This window comes from Ogataea polymorpha (assembly GCF_001664045.1).
Source record: "Ogataea polymorpha strain NCYC 495 leu1.1 chromosome Unknown OGAPOscaffold_1, whole genome shotgun sequence".
In the NCBI taxonomy this organism is placed as follows: Eukaryota; Fungi; Ascomycota; class Pichiomycetes; order Pichiales; family Pichiaceae; genus Ogataea; species Ogataea polymorpha.
Genome location: NW_017264698.1, coordinates 963570 through 978310, shown reverse-complemented (window position 1 = coordinate 978310; position 14741 = coordinate 963570). Strand labels below are relative to the sequence as shown.

Here is a 14741-nt window from a genome sequence, read left to right as displayed (position 1 = left end):
GGATTCTTTGTTCTCTTGACTGCATATTTGATACCTTCGTATTGTATCTCATACACCACAGAAAACTCTCCTGCCCCTATCAAACTACAATTTCCAAACTTTGACATCAAGTGGTAGTCAATTTGGTTTTTTTTCTCCAAGGATTCATCGAAAGCTAATGGCTGAGTGTGAGCTCCATAGTTCGCAAGTGAGAACGTGGATGAACTCTCCGACGTTAGATCAGCATGCGAGTCCGAGTTGTGTGTACTCTGAAATGTTTGAGTGAATGAGGGATCCACGGGAGTTTTGGGGCTATGGGCAGTCACGGATGACAGTTTTGGAGGACCCATATTGATACGTTCTCCCATTTTTCCCGAGCTGAACATGTTATGGGTCGAACAATGAGAGTAAGCCGTGTGCCAGCTTGAATTGTGTTTCGTAGGCGTACTTCCGTCTAAGTAATTGTGTGCTCCTCTGGTACCATGTTGACTGTGTGGCGCACCCAAACGAGTAGGAGTGGGAGGCAAATTTTCCAGCGATCCAAACTCAGAAAAACCATCAAAGTTCATCTCGTCGATATTCTCCAAATCAAGGTCTTCATCCATAAAATCTTCATGGGATGATTCATTCGACAATTTATGGCGGTTGAATAATGCTTGTCCCTTATGAGAATTATTTTGAGTTCCAAACTCGCTAAAAGCATTCCTCGTATTGCTCAAACCTTGCAATGGTCTCCTGCAGCCATCGGGAGAAGTATTCTCTGTTCGAGTCGCTGGTGAATGTGCCTTTGTTTCACTTCCATCTCGAAAGATGCTTGTACTGTGGTGACTTTCATCATCATATAAATCATCAAACTCGTTGGTGAATCTCAAAATACAGCTTTCCAAATCAGATGTGTTGATTGCCTTTTGACTTCTTGAAACAGGGCGTCCGCTTCCATTCGAACCACCACTACTTCTAGCAGCTCTGGTGATCCCGTCAATTGAAATCGGCGACATTTTGGAAGAGTCTGGAGATACTATCTCCGATGAGCTGCTCCCAGTTCTTGTCGATTTGGCTACTGACGAAGTGGCCATTTTGTGAGCAGAGGAATTTAACACGGTTGATGCATTGGACGATTCAAATGAGTTATTAACCATGGCACTTTCAAAAGATTCATTAACGTTGACAGTGCCCAGAGGTGGTCTTTTACAAGGTGTTTCGGGCATGGTTTTAAATTTGGAGGCCAAAGTGATGGATTTTTTACTCTGTAGCCCAGTAGAATCAAAAGCTGTTTGTAGGGGTTTCACAGATTTGAAAGACGCCGGTGTCACAAATCCATTTGTGTTTTTTGGAGTGAAGTGTACCTGAAGCGCCTCCGATCTTTTGGTCTCGTACCCAGTCTTGTCAGGTTTTGAGAGCGAGTCTGTGTAAGAGCCCTTGGTAGGTTTGGAAGCGGTGTTTTTCATGTGGAGACTAATCGGACTGATTCTCTTATCAGGCGATGGTCTATTGGCCGTGTCGCACATGAGAGTGTCAGTTACGTCGTTAAAGTGATTATTGGTGAACATTTTTTTGAAACGGGAAGTGGCAGTCATCTTTTTGACCACAGATGGATTCAAAAATGGAGATGGTGAGTTTGGCGATGATACTTCTCCTCCTGTAGGCCTGAAGTTTTCAGACTCTTCGAGTTTGCGCTCACTTGGCGAAGATGTAGGTTCTTTATGTCGTGAATGTGTGGTACTCCGTGATGTCTTTGCACTGCCAGAAGGGCTAGTGACATCCGTTCCAAAGTCCAGATCACTTATGGATTTGGTGATTTCATGCTCTTTCTGTAGTTGTTTTCGAGGACTAGTCTCGATGGATAGGTTTAAAACGCCAGCGCTTCTCCGCAGAGCTGCCTTTTTTGTTGCAAATGGAGGCGAAGGATTTTTGAAGGTTCTCAGAAGTAATTCACGGCTATTTCTGTTTGAAGGGCTATCGGTATTTTCGATCGAAGATTTGAGTCTGTCTGACAGTTGAGGCGTTGAATAATCGCTCGATGGCGAATAGAGTGTCCGCTTTTTGGTATTCAAAGGAAATCCGGTTGAGTTCATCATTGAGGAGTTAAGATCGCTCGCATCATTCAGCTGGAATTGTTTTTGTTGATTAATAAATAGCTTTTTGGGACTCAACGGGCTATCCTGTTGCATTTTAGAGCCTCAAACCTGACCGTTGAAGTATAACTGATTGTTTGAGTGTGAACGTGTTTGATGTTTGCAATCAATCTATATAGCTCTCTGAGTTGTCCTTCATACAGAGTTCAACAACACTGAGTAGAAGTTCAAATGCAAAACAAGCTTGTTTACTTTTTGATTTTAATGGTTCCTTCACAGCAACGCGTGGAAATTTTGTGCGATGCACGAAAAGTACAATAAAACATTTTATAGCGCGTCGCAGGTTTTTGATAAGATGCATGTTGAATATTGAGGTCAATAAAGTAAATAAATAGACGTACACTCACATAAGTGATTAAATTTGAATCCTGCTAATTGTATCCGTTGGAAGTTTCCTGTTCCTCTCTGTTTTGATGAATATATCAGATGGGGAATCATAATATTCTCAAAATGAGACAGGAGAGGCAACCTATATGCGATATTGGCATTATAAATTCCGTCCTGATATATTCACGTCTATCCATGGGTACCTCACCACTAATCCAGATTTACTTACTGTGAGGATTTATGACTGAATCGGTTTAGTATATTTTTGCATGAAAGTTGTCAAAAGAATACGAACTTCCGCTGATGGAGTGCATTGTGTAATGACTTTGAAAGAATCCGGCATTCTTTCAACTTTGTTTTCAATCTCGGGATCGTCTGGGCAGTACAATTTATTTACTGGTATTATTGAACTCTTCCGATCTCGAAACGGCAAATGGTAGCGAATCGTAAAAAGCTTCTCTTGTGGGGAGCTCGAAACCCTGCCAAATATCAAAGCTTTCTGTGTTTGTATTTTTCTCCTCGGGGCCATCTACTTTCGTATTCCCAAAGTAGCCCAGCATCTTGCAAGCTTGGCGAAATGAAGGAGCATTTTTTTCCAGTTCCCATATAGGTTGTTCCCCGTATGCTGAGCCAGGCCATCGAAGTTGCTTGAAAATTTTGTTGATGGTCGTTCTTTCTACCAAAGTGGGACTATCAGTAATATTGAAGGTACCAGCGGTGTCCCTTTGCAAGTGATCTTTCATTTTTCGCTCTCCTAATTCTTTGAGTTGAGAAATTATGCTAGTAGGTAAAATGGTTCTTCCGTGATCATCGATCGTCCTCTGGAAAAAATACCTAACTAAAGGTTCCCACATCGGCGAATCTTCGAACTGCCTCATCGAAGTCAATAAGGTTGCATATATTTGAATTCTATTGTCATCCAGTTCCATGACACTCGGGTAAGAGTTTTCGAAATACTGCAAAAAGGCTATTGCATAAGGCAAATTCTGTAACTCAAACAAAATGTAATCCATGAAAAGCTTTAGAATATTGAATTTTGGAGTTAGCACAAATGCAGAAGAATCATTAGATTGGTTTTGAGTGCAAACATGTTGCATGTAAATAAACGCCTCTCTCAACTGACCGTCTCCCAGAAGTTTTACCTTGATACCGAACGACATCAAATCATATGCGGTATCGTAGTCAATATTGGAAGACGGATCAAAAAGTTCTTTAATTATCGGGAACTGGACACCAGCTTTAGCAAGACTTTTTTGACATAGTAGGGGAATCTGAAACCTGTATAATTGACGAAGAAATTGTAAAATTACAGGTACATCATTCAATCCCCCACATATAATATTCCAGGTATACTTGTTCGGGGCAATACCTTGTTGTTTCATCATAGTCAGAATCTTTATGCATCTTCTGACTCTATGTTTAGCCCGGGACCGCAAAATGGTGTTGAGAAAAATGTTGTACGTCTGGATGTTGGGTTTTAAATCATAAGCCGTGGTCATAGAATTTAGAATCTCTGTCATAGTCGTTAAGTCGTATTTCCGAGAGAAGTGGAGCAAAATCTTGTTAAAGGATACCAAAGTAAGTTTATCTCCCGCACTATTGATTGCTGACCCGATAGCCTTATCTATTTGACTTTGAGATGAACGAGCATTAAAGATGTTGAAAGCTACTAGCTTTTGAATGAATTCATTCCATTTTATCGCCGATGCCATACCTCCCGGAGTGGGTGGCAATGTTATGCTGTCTTTTCCAACCCAGACCAAACTCTCTGGAGAGTTGTGGGCTTCCTCTGTCTCTCTCAAATTGAGATTAGAAAAATGAGACCAAATTGCAGATTCACTGAGAGGCTTTTCATCTCTTGACAAATGCAATACTGGCGGTATGAAACCCAGTTCCTCATAGCTCCTCCTTATTCGGGCAGCCTTGTTGGCTTTGTGTTCGATGGCTCTCATTGTAGTCTTGTATATGAGCTTGAGATCATTTTTCAAAGTGAGATATTTGGAACTTTCCTGTGCGTCCAGGGCGTCGTTTGTCGTAAAATACCCGTACTTTCTTTCTTCAAATACCTTCTTAATACGCCTAATTGATGTTGCTTTTGGTGAAAACTGAAGAGTTCTGAAAGATACCATTTGTCAATCTTTGATCAAAGTCAGCTTTCATGCTCCTTTTTGGTTACTTTTAAAAAAAACCTTGAATGTATTGATTGACGTCGATCGACGGGGTTACCGTGGCGTTTTATTTTGCAGAATTCCATCCATTATTTCTTAAATTTAGGGGCACACTCTCTCTTCGTATGAATGAATTGCAATTTTGCTTTAGCTTTCAGCTCATTTCATATGTTGTATAGCATTCATTGCTTATATCCTACCTGAATGTTAATATTACCGCTTATGTCAAATCCAGTGAAAGTTCACTCATTCTTTGCTCCTGCAGCCGACACACTATATAAGGGTAAACCTCTTAATATCTGTCTCCTGTTGGAGGGTGTCGAATGTCCAATCAGATTATGAGCATTGTGCTGTTTGCTATGTAAAAGTGGGCTGATTTAAGACAATGGCCCTTGTGCAATTGAACAGAAAAGCAGACATCTCAACCTTCTCAGAACTTTACATTTACCAGTATTTCTGTGGCCAATCAGCACAATAAGTCACGTTCGCTGTTACTTGTCGGCTTATGCATTTGATCACAGGATATTAGGCACTTGATTGCCAAATTGGCCACAAATCTACATGCCAATTATACACTTTTGAGAGTTGCCCAAGATCTAAACATTGGTACGAGGTTTGATTCGAGCAGTATCAGAAGAGCTCGACTTTAATCGGCCACAACTTCAACTACGATTCATACGATGGAAGGTGTGGGATGACTTCCAACGTACAATCCTTCTTATACTCAAGGTACGAAGGATAATATAGCAAAGAGACGGTTGTTTGTGATGTATAGCCCAATTCTTTACGCAATCAAAGGTGTTGTCCCTTGAGGTTTTGCTAATTGATAACCACAATACCAGTACAAAAAAAGCGTTAATTGCTGACCCCACTGTCAACCATTACCGGAGATTAAGTTTTAATAGTGAACATGGCGCCGTGTATATGGAGATGATGGCAAGAATCTACATCATTTCAATTGCAAAAAAGCTTGATTCCTAACCATCATCCTGATTACAAGCAGCTGTCAAATAGCAAGATGTTGAAAAGAGGAGAATGAATGACAAAACCAAACATATCTAATTGAAACACCTTCAACGATTTTCAATTACGGGTAAAACCGGAAATATTGGATTTCCTCGTCGGAAACTTTTGAATAGTGCGTCGGTAAAAATTGTATCGTGATTTGAGTCATGTGATGACAACTATTGAATCTAGGCGTAAACAGTTAGCTAATCTGCCTTTTACATCTTGAAGGAGCTCGTGAGTTGAAAGTATAAAACCTTTTTCTCCTCTTATATCAAAATCAATGTTCAAATTTCGAATCAAGCCTGGGGAATGTACAGAATCAAACGTGACTGAGACTCAAGTTGAAGCAGTCTGTGCAATAACTAGCGCCAATGCGGAATTATGTTTTTTCAAAATACAGAGCTCATTGGATTTGATTTTGGGGGAAGCTCTGGTAGAGAACTTTGATTGCTTCAAAATAGGGGACGAATATTCTTCGGCATTTGTAGTTGTCCATTCATCAAATCAAGACCTCGCATCAAAGCCAACCTTTGGTATTTTATCCCCTGGAATTCAACATAATATTTGGACACTATATAAGCTGGTTGATGATGCCCACATAGAGGAGAGAGTATTAAGAAAGTATGGTGGGAGTCCTTTAGCGTCAACGACTCCAACATCATCTTACCATTTCCCCAAAGTCAAAAAGAGTGTATTAGCAATCAAGAGCTCTAGTTGTTGCCTTTCTTTACGCATGAGTCCTCCTAACGTCAAGCTGTCAGCAAGTTTGAGTTCATCTTCAAAGCTTTCTCATGTGGATCCCCATGCGTTTCTAGCAGAAAGATATTTTTCTACCCTTTACCAGAGCACAACCCCCTTACAATATTTTGCCAAGACTGCCCTTCCAAGAGTCCATGTGCTTTCCCGTTCGAACTGTCAGTTAGCTCGCGACACTATTTCTTCATTTATCATTCGTTCAATGACAAACTTCAATCAGCGTTTTGACTTTGGTCGCTCATCGTGTACCTCCTCATTGAACCTACTAAACGATGATGAACTCAGTTATCGTGTTGACTTTCTTCGTAATCACGCCACGAAATCTGACGAACAATTTCGAGAGTCATTGGACAATCTCAGACTGAGAGAGGCCAAACTACAAGTACTCCTTTGCCTGGATTTGCTAAGGCTGCTCAACGGTGAGGAGGACCATCAAGTACCAACACCCAGGAGATCGAAGGTTATTTATACCAAACGGCCGCTGGTAGGTCGCAAAAAAAGACTGATACCTACATTAATTGGAACTGCAATTTCTGTTAACGCAAAATTTACCACTGACCTAAGAAACATTCAAGATAACTCAACGAATGAACTTACTTCAAATGTCTTGAAGACAAACATCAACGCCTTGATGGACAAACTATGCGTTCACGATGCTATAATGGGATTATCACTGAACGAAGATGATTCAACCTATAGATTTTTAATAAGCTCTGTCGTTCCCTTTTTCCAGAAGTCACATCCGAAGCTACTCAGAGAGCTAATAAATAAAGCTAAAGGACCTTCAGCTTCTAGGAAATCAAAAAATTCACATGCAGAACATATAAGGACAATTTCGCCTCCATCACCGAAGCTGAGAGCTATCGCGAAATCGGACACATCAGTTCTCGTTAACTCATTAGAATTTTCGCACTTGAAGCTAAAACGTAAAGCATCCAATCTAGGACTGACACAAAATTTATCCAGAAAGACATTCGATATGATCAAAAGTACTTCAATAACTCAACAATTGTCCACTTCGCCAACTGGACTTGAATTACAGCCCCGGTCGCATACTGAATCAAGTCTCAGTAAGACACGCATCAAAAGCAAAATATCCGCGATTGAAACCTCTTCAATTTTCAATCATAGAAAACGGAACGCAGCTTCAATATATCTTGACAACTCGGAAGTGCAAGCTAACCCGTATACGGAGGTAGAAGCCACACCTGTGAAAAAACCACGCGCTTCCTTGGAGATTTTCGCATCTCCCGATGACCTTAAGACTGCTCCCGATGATATCTCTCCAGTGAAGACTAGCATGGTGTCGGACACTCATGTCACCGCTACTCCCCTAAAATCTCATCAGGCAAAAGAGAACGTCATACAAACTATTGAAATTCCGTCTAGAACTTCACTTTCGTCATGCGCTGATCAAAGCTTATACTACGCTGAAACATCAAGTGATCTTTTTGCAAACGAAAAACCTGATAGCTTCCCACCATGTGTATCACCCCAATCAGGACCTGTTCTACCTCAATCATCACCAAAACAGAATTTAAACCTGCAACGGCAATCGGAGTTATTTGGTGCTAAAGAGCACGGTAATCCTAGAAAAAGGCTGACTTTCGACTGAGCTCGCTATTCTGTGTCACAAGTCAAGATCCAAAAGTTACTTTAATGTCCGCTAAAGACGTCTCATAATTCCCCAAAGAAAATGCCGCCGTATATCTCTCGTGCGTTTGGTTGGGAAGCGACTTCCTTCGCAAGGATGTCACCTAAACGATCTCTCAATTTCTGCATTTCGTCATCCCCTAGCCCATGCTGATTGCTCTCATTGTCACCTTCAGTTGTCGATGGCTTGCTAAGCTTGCCGTCGTCGGTCATTGTATTAAGGCAATCCATCACATTTTCAATAAGTATTTTGTAGCTAGTGGACTTTTCATCAAGGCCTTCTAGAATGGAGGTAGACCAGCTTTTAAGGTTCCCCACCATAATAATTCGAATCACTTCTTTACCCAAAGACTTCATGCCCTTCATGGCGCCAAACTGCGTTCCAATTGAACTCTTTGTGGCGCTGCTAAGGAACGCCCTCAAAAGCGTTCTAGTTATTCTAGGTTTAAGAGTTGTATAGGAAGAACCATACTCCCGCATGATTCTCTGCAGGAGGGAAGCCGCCAGCTCCCTAATTCTGAATTGTTCTCTGTCATCTTCCGATTCTGACCGTGCTCCTATTTTCTTAGCAAGAAGTAGAGTGAGTATGCATGGCATTATAGCGTGAATGTATGGGTCAAGAAATATTGACTTGTTGGACAGTAAAGAATATATCACCATTAACATTGTTGTCAAAATCGTTGGATTTTTCAAATTGTGTGTTATTGTTTCAGCGACGAACTGAATAAAATAAGGGACAAGTTGGTGTAATCCAGGATCAGCTTCCAAAGATTCCAAAGCAGCCGCTCGGAGGCTTTCATTGGTCTCATCCAGTAGTGCAGCAACAGACTTGTCAAAATATAGCTGAAGCTCTCTAGAAAGCATATGTTTGACAAGTGGTTTCACATCAAGATCTTTTTTTCTTCCTTGTGAGTTTTGCTCAACTGTTGTCAATCCATTAGATGGATTGGTAGACAAAGATATATCGTCATTGTTCAAGCTCAGTATGTTATCAACCGAACCTCTCTGATTAGGGGGTAATTGTTTGATCTCCACGGGGTTTGGGTTTTGAGGAATTGTTGGCTGCACGCCCTCAATTGCGAGCCAATGGGCAGTAAATGAAGTGAATCTTGGAACTTTAGGAAGTGATTGATTGATCAACTTTTCAAACTCGACGTCGTCATCGTCGACATAGTACAGCGTTTGACCAGGGCCAACCATTGCTTCTTTAAAAACAAGGGGCCTCGAAACATCATAGCCGTACAAGGGTTCAAGGTTCAGTACTTTCATAGCCCTGTCAACATCGGATACCGTAAGTATTTTCCTTTTGCCATGCCTCATGAATTTCAATGCTTGCTCCAAAATTTCATGAATACGGTACTCAACGTCCATGGCCAAGTTTTTTGCCACGTCCTCAGTTAATTGACTCGAAAGGCCTAAGCTTTCGGCCGCGTCTCTCACAGTGTCATATGGTGACCATAAAGTGTGAGACGTGGGTATCCTGGCAGTGTTGTTACCTGTTGCACTACTCATGGCCTAACGTCTAAAAAAAAGCACAAGGGTAAATGAAAACAAGTTTTTTAATATTTTATTATATTCATTCATGTACCAGCTAGAGTGTTGGCAGATATCAGCCATTCAGAAGACAGGACAATTTATTCCAATATGACCTTTTGTAACAGGTAGAGCTCCCCATTCACCTTTCTTTTGAACACAATTCTGTCTACTACAGTCCCTGCGATGATCATGGATCTGGCACTATAATCTCCAACCGCAAATATTTCAGGAATCTTCTGGCTAAGATAAGGGAAAAGTGAGTGATATAAATCGGAGTATTCCAAAACATCTTCCTTAGTTATTTTGATAGTGGCCCTAACATTCTCATATGTGTCACTAATGAATCGGAGCGGGGAGTCTCCAGCAGGTCTGAGATTCCTGCATCTCATTATGAACAATAGTAACACTTGGTCGGAGAGGCCTTTCTTTTCAATTTCGTCGAGTTTGTTAGTTCCGAAAATGAATGTCAGTCGCTGTGCGAATTCAGTGTCTACTTTGAGAGCTTTTTGCAAAGAAAGTGGTTTGTACTTTTGTATCAGTGATTTTTCGATGGAATCACACAATTCATACGCTCTTTGAAATAGTGATTTTTGAGAAGACCGGTAGCGCTTAACGAGCTCTATAGTCTTTTTATTGATATTCCCGTGCTCGCCGACCTTCCAGGATCTAAAGGTGGCTATACGAGAAGCTAGGATGTCTCGTAATCTAGAGATTCCTTCAAGATGCATCCTCAAAGTATACTGATTTTTTTCGCTTGATAGTTGATGAAGGAAACCCATAAATCGTAACAAGTCCTTTGGAAGAGGAGTGACAAGTGAAAGGTTGAAACATATGCCATTGGCGGATGAACCCTCGGGCAATTTAAGGCCAAATTTATTCACAGCCTCAATCACTCTCTCTTCAACCTTTAAGGTCAACGTTGTTGTTTCCGACTCGTTATCATTAAGTACGAACCCATAATTGAGAAGCAAATCAGTATTAGACTTGTTTCCATAATTATTATAGATTTCTTCTCCAGATCTGATATGCTTGGCTGAGGCCTTAAATACAAAACTGTTATTCTCGCACGTCCATGTTACTTTCTCGCCGTTTTTATGGTTCAGGAGGTCAACTATTGGACATAAGAAACCTCCATTGATGCTTCTTTCACTCTGCTTACGCAAGAAGTTGGGAAATGCTCTCGTACAATAAATAGAGTATGCCCACGAGAATGCTTCAAAGCTCTTCCAAGATAAAGAGTTCTCGCACAGAGGAGCTTCTTGCATAACAACATCCAGTTTCTTCTGCTCGTTTAATAGTGACATGAGAGAGTTCCATCTTTCAAAAAGCTCTTCTCGTGTTCGCTTCAATCTTGGGTAGGCATCTGTACCTTTTAGTAGTTCTTGCTCGTCATCAGTCCAGAATGATGGTAGCCCAATCTCTAAACAGGAATCTGGAAGAAACGCAATGTATGGTTCATACATTTTTGACAAGCTGTTACCATCAATAAGCGTCTCTTTCTTGTCAAATTTAAGTTTTGCTAACAACAATAAGCTGAGATCATCTATGGGGTTGTCAAGGCCAAAAACTCTTTTCGCCAATTCCGGAGTAATGAAAATGGCTTCAGGCACTATAATGAGAGGTTCATCCAAACTGATTTCATTCTTCAAAATACCGTGGACACCTTTATCTCTATCGATAGCAAACTCAACATTATCAAAGTAAGCACCATGCGATTTGGACCACCTTAGCAAATTTTCCAAAGAACCCTGGAACTTCATAAATAAATGATCAAAGTCTTACTGACAATCTACACGCAGACCGGTTATGATTAACAAATTATTTAGTCATACACTTGATAGCCTAAATTAATTGGAGGTAGAATTGACAAGAAAAGCGACGTTCCGGAAGCTGCTTGAGTCAAATGTCTCAGATTACAGTCAACGGTTCAAAACTTTTGCACGGCAAAGCAAATTCAAATATCGTGGCCAATGACACTGTTCAGTCTCAATGTACCAGTGATAAATACAGATACCGCAAACTATATGAACTAGCTATCAAATTATATCTCAATCGAAATTTTGACAAAGCCTGGTCACTGATTGCCCCGATCGTGGACAATCTACTTGAAACTACTTACGATAGAAATGAGATCGAAAAGCCGCTTCTTGTGAAAATATACAAACTCTATCTGTCGCTCATCGATCTGAAACTCAAAAGGGAGACAAGAGATTCACACGATTTCATGAAGTCCCAATACTCCGAACGCCTTCGACAGGGAGATTTATTCATACAAATTCGAAACATTTACAATGAAGAATACGATCGCATAGATCCTGAATTATTACTACTTTGCTTTATAGTCGAGCTTTCAAACGGGTTTCCTTTGATCGAACTGAGAGCCCAATTGGAATTGTATCTGAACTTCCTTGGTATTCTTTCAGACGAAATAAATCAAACGGTAAAGTCGTCAGGAATGCTGAAAATCGCCGAGTTTTACCTTCTACATATCCTCCCCAAATTCAATGAGTTCAAGAGATCCGAAAAACTCATAAGGCGCATCTTTGCCGAGGATGATTATCAAAGAGATCATTGCCTCTCGATGCTTAATCAAGTGGTTACCAACTTTAAGGCAGGCGACAAAAAAGCACCATCAACTGACTGTAATGAGGAAAGGCCCAAGACTCGCAAAAGGAGACGTGGGAAAAGGATTGAACAACATCTCGACGATAATTCCCAGATGATTGCAGATGGAAAAAGTAGTATTTATCGAATTTTGAAGAGTGCACTTTCAATGCAGGGATTACGCGATTTCAAGAAAGTTTTCTTTCAAGGAACCTTTCTGATGTTTATTCTGGGTATCATTATACTTTCCTATCAGAAGTATTCCCAAGTTAGAGGTCGTTTGTTATGGCTTTTTATCAAAGTCAGACAGACACTGGGTATGGCACTGAAAATCACTTATATATAGGTATCATTGATTTATCTTTACACCTGTACACCGTAACATTAGGAGCCCTCTCATGCATTTCGCCAAACACTGAACGAGTGTGGTTGCCTTTAAATAACGCTCAACTATAAGATCAGTCCTGCTTTCAATTAATTATCATTTACATCGGGGATTGAAAGTTCAGTTTATATCTCAACAGCTGACATTAAATCTCCTTCCCAAGTTGTCAAGAGTTCAGAGCCTGTTAAATTCAGAATCTCTGAAAAAAAAACACGAAAGCATTTTATCAGTTTCTGAAACTATGGATTCCCCAAATCAAGAAACTCTCAAACCTACGTCAGAAGAGCTCTATCCGATTGCTTTATTAATGGATGAGCTTAGGCATGATGACGTTGCCAGCAGAGTACAGGCTATGAAACGGTTGGACACGATTGCCATTGCATTAGGACAGGAGAGGACTCGCAAAGAATTGATTCCCTTCTTGGATGACGTTATTCCGGAAGATGAGGATGAAGTGATTGCCGTCGCTGCAGAAGAGTTGGGAAAGTTTGTACCATATGTCGGTGGACGCGAACACGCCATTATACTAATGCCTGTCCTCGAAAAAATCGCTGCGTGTGAGGAGCCAATAGTTAGAGACAAAGCCGTTGACTCCCTGAATGCTATAAGTGAGGAATTAGATGAAACTCAAATATTACAGGAGTTCATCCCATTGATTCAGAGGTTAGCGAAGGAAAGATGGTTCTCCTTACATATCGCAGCAACTGGTCTATTCAAAAGTGTTGTTGTCAGAGTTCCCTCGGAAACTAGACTAGAATTGCTAAACCTTTACCACGAGCTGATTCAGGACGATTCTCCTATGGTAAGGAAAGCCGCAGCAACGCATTTGCCTAAACTGATTGATATTTTGGCAGAACATTTTAGGACTCCAGAAAACATCAATGAGTTTCACTGGGACCTTGTCACTTCCATGTATGAATCCCTGGTGAACGACAATCAAGACTCTGTGAAATTTTTATCTGTTGATGTTTTGATAGCAATTCTTGCGTTTTTGAGTGAGATAAATGAAGCGTCTCACAATGAGGATCTCTTCAAAAGCTTGCTCACATTAGCCAGTGATCCTAGTTGGAGAGTCAGATATATGGTCGCAGATAGATTCGAAAAATTGGTGATTAGCTTCAATGATGAACAATATACGTTAAAATTGGTTTCAAACTTGATTTCCTTGATGAAGGACAATGAAGCTGAGGTTCGAAAAGCGATTGCAAAACAGCTCCCTGGTGTTTGTAAGTTGGCAAACTCATGCGACCCCTCAATTGTGTTGACAAAAATTGTTCCCGTTGTTGCTCAGCTCAGTATGGATGAATCAGAAACGGTGAGAAGTGCATTGGCGAGCGAAGTTACAGGATTAGCCCCTATTCTCGGTAAAGATGCTACTATAGAACACTTGTTGCCAATTTTTGTTGAGATGTTGAAAGACGATTACAGCGAGGTGAGACTAAATATCATTTCTAATCTTCAGCTTGTCAACGAGGTCATAGGTATACAGCTCTTATCGGAATCTTTACTGCCAGCCATCACGGCATTGGCTAACGATAAACTTTGGAGAGTCAGATTAGCCATTATTGAACAAATTCCCCTTTTGGCTGAACAACTGGGGGTTGCATTTTTTGATGAAGCTCTGGGGCAGCTTTGTATGGAGTGGTTATGGGATCCTGTTTATTCTATCAGGGAAGCGGCAGTTCTAAATTTGCAGAGTCTGACAAGGTTCTTTGGTGAAGAATGGTGCAAAGTGGAATTAATCAAGAGAATCGAGGTCAAGAAACAAACCAAGGATTATGAGAATTTCATATGCAGAATCACATGTTTATTTGCCTACACAAAGTTGATCCCAGTCGTTTCGAGCGAAACGGTTGTGTCAAAGCTTTATCCACTTATTGATGAGCTAAAAGATGACCATGTGCCGAACATCAGATTTAATGTCGCGAAGTCACTGCTTGTTTTAGCAGAGAAGGTAATCTCGACTGATCGTGATTTCGCTGTAAGCAAAATCAAGCCCACACTGGAGCTTCTTTGTTCAGACGAAGATACTGATGTTAAATACTTTGCTGAAAGCAGTCTGCGTACGGTCAATGAGCTATTAGGGGAATAAGCCGGTTTATTTAATGTGGGTCCTTTCTATGTCAATTTCAGCGTTATCCATCTGGCAGTGTAAATCTCTCTACATTCCAAAGCAAGATAAAATACAAT

The 14741-nt window shown here is 40.7% G+C and overlaps 7 protein-coding genes across 7 annotated transcripts; 3 read left to right on the top strand and 4 right to left on the bottom strand.

Annotated features, from left to right (window-relative positions):
* Window positions 1-7: 7 nt before the first annotated feature.
* OGAPODRAFT_15314 (uncharacterized protein) lies at window positions 8-1234 on the bottom strand (the record flags this gene model as incomplete). The annotated part of the gene is made up of 1 exon (XM_018353648.1): window positions 8-1234. A coding segment is annotated over exon 1 (1081 nt), but the record flags the coding sequence as incomplete, so codon positions are not given.
* Window positions 1235-2484: 1250 nt separating this feature from the next.
* OGAPODRAFT_15313 (uncharacterized protein) lies at window positions 2485-4484 on the bottom strand. The gene has a single exon (XM_018353647.1). The coding sequence runs from the start codon at window positions 4391-4393 to the stop codon at window positions 2831-2833; it is 1563 nt and encodes a 520-aa protein (XP_018213310.1). The 5' UTR covers window positions 4394-4484; the 3' UTR covers window positions 2485-2830.
* Window positions 4485-4732: 248 nt separating this feature from the next.
* Window positions 4733-9546, bottom strand: OGAPODRAFT_15312 (uncharacterized protein). The gene has a single exon (XM_018353646.1). It carries the CDS (start codon window positions 9536-9538, stop codon window positions 8051-8053), a length of 1488 nt encoding a protein of 495 aa, XP_018213308.1. The 5' UTR covers window positions 9539-9546; the 3' UTR covers window positions 4733-8050.
* Window positions 6351-9546, top strand: OGAPODRAFT_74796 (uncharacterized protein; the record flags this gene model as incomplete). The annotated part of the gene is made up of 2 exons (XM_018355931.1): window positions 6351-7733; window positions 7763-9546. The coding sequence occupies 2 exons, from the start codon at window positions 6351-6353 to the stop codon at window positions 7784-7786; spliced, it is 1407 nt and encodes a 468-aa protein (XP_018213309.1). The 3' UTR covers window positions 7787-9546.
* Window positions 9547-9622: 76 nt separating this feature from the next.
* Window positions 9623-11322, bottom strand: OGAPODRAFT_92101 (uncharacterized protein; the record flags this gene model as incomplete). The annotated part of the gene is made up of 1 exon (XM_018357098.1): window positions 9623-11322. One exon carries the CDS (start codon window positions 11320-11322, stop codon window positions 9661-9663), a length of 1662 nt encoding a protein of 553 aa, XP_018213307.1. The 3' UTR covers window positions 9623-9660.
* A 94-nt stretch (window positions 11323-11416) lies between these two features.
* OGAPODRAFT_15311 (uncharacterized protein) lies at window positions 11417-12533 on the top strand. The gene has a single exon (XM_018353645.1). The coding sequence runs from the start codon at window positions 11466-11468 to the stop codon at window positions 12510-12512; it is 1047 nt and encodes a 348-aa protein (XP_018213306.1). The 5' UTR covers window positions 11417-11465; the 3' UTR covers window positions 12513-12533.
* A 259-nt stretch (window positions 12534-12792) lies between these two features.
* On the top strand, window positions 12793-14643 carry OGAPODRAFT_22845 (uncharacterized protein; the record flags this gene model as incomplete). The annotated part of the gene is made up of 1 exon (XM_018355227.1): window positions 12793-14643. The coding sequence occupies one exon, from the start codon at window positions 12793-12795 to the stop codon at window positions 14641-14643; it is 1851 nt and encodes a 616-aa protein (XP_018213305.1).
* Window positions 14644-14741: the final 98 nt, after the last annotated feature.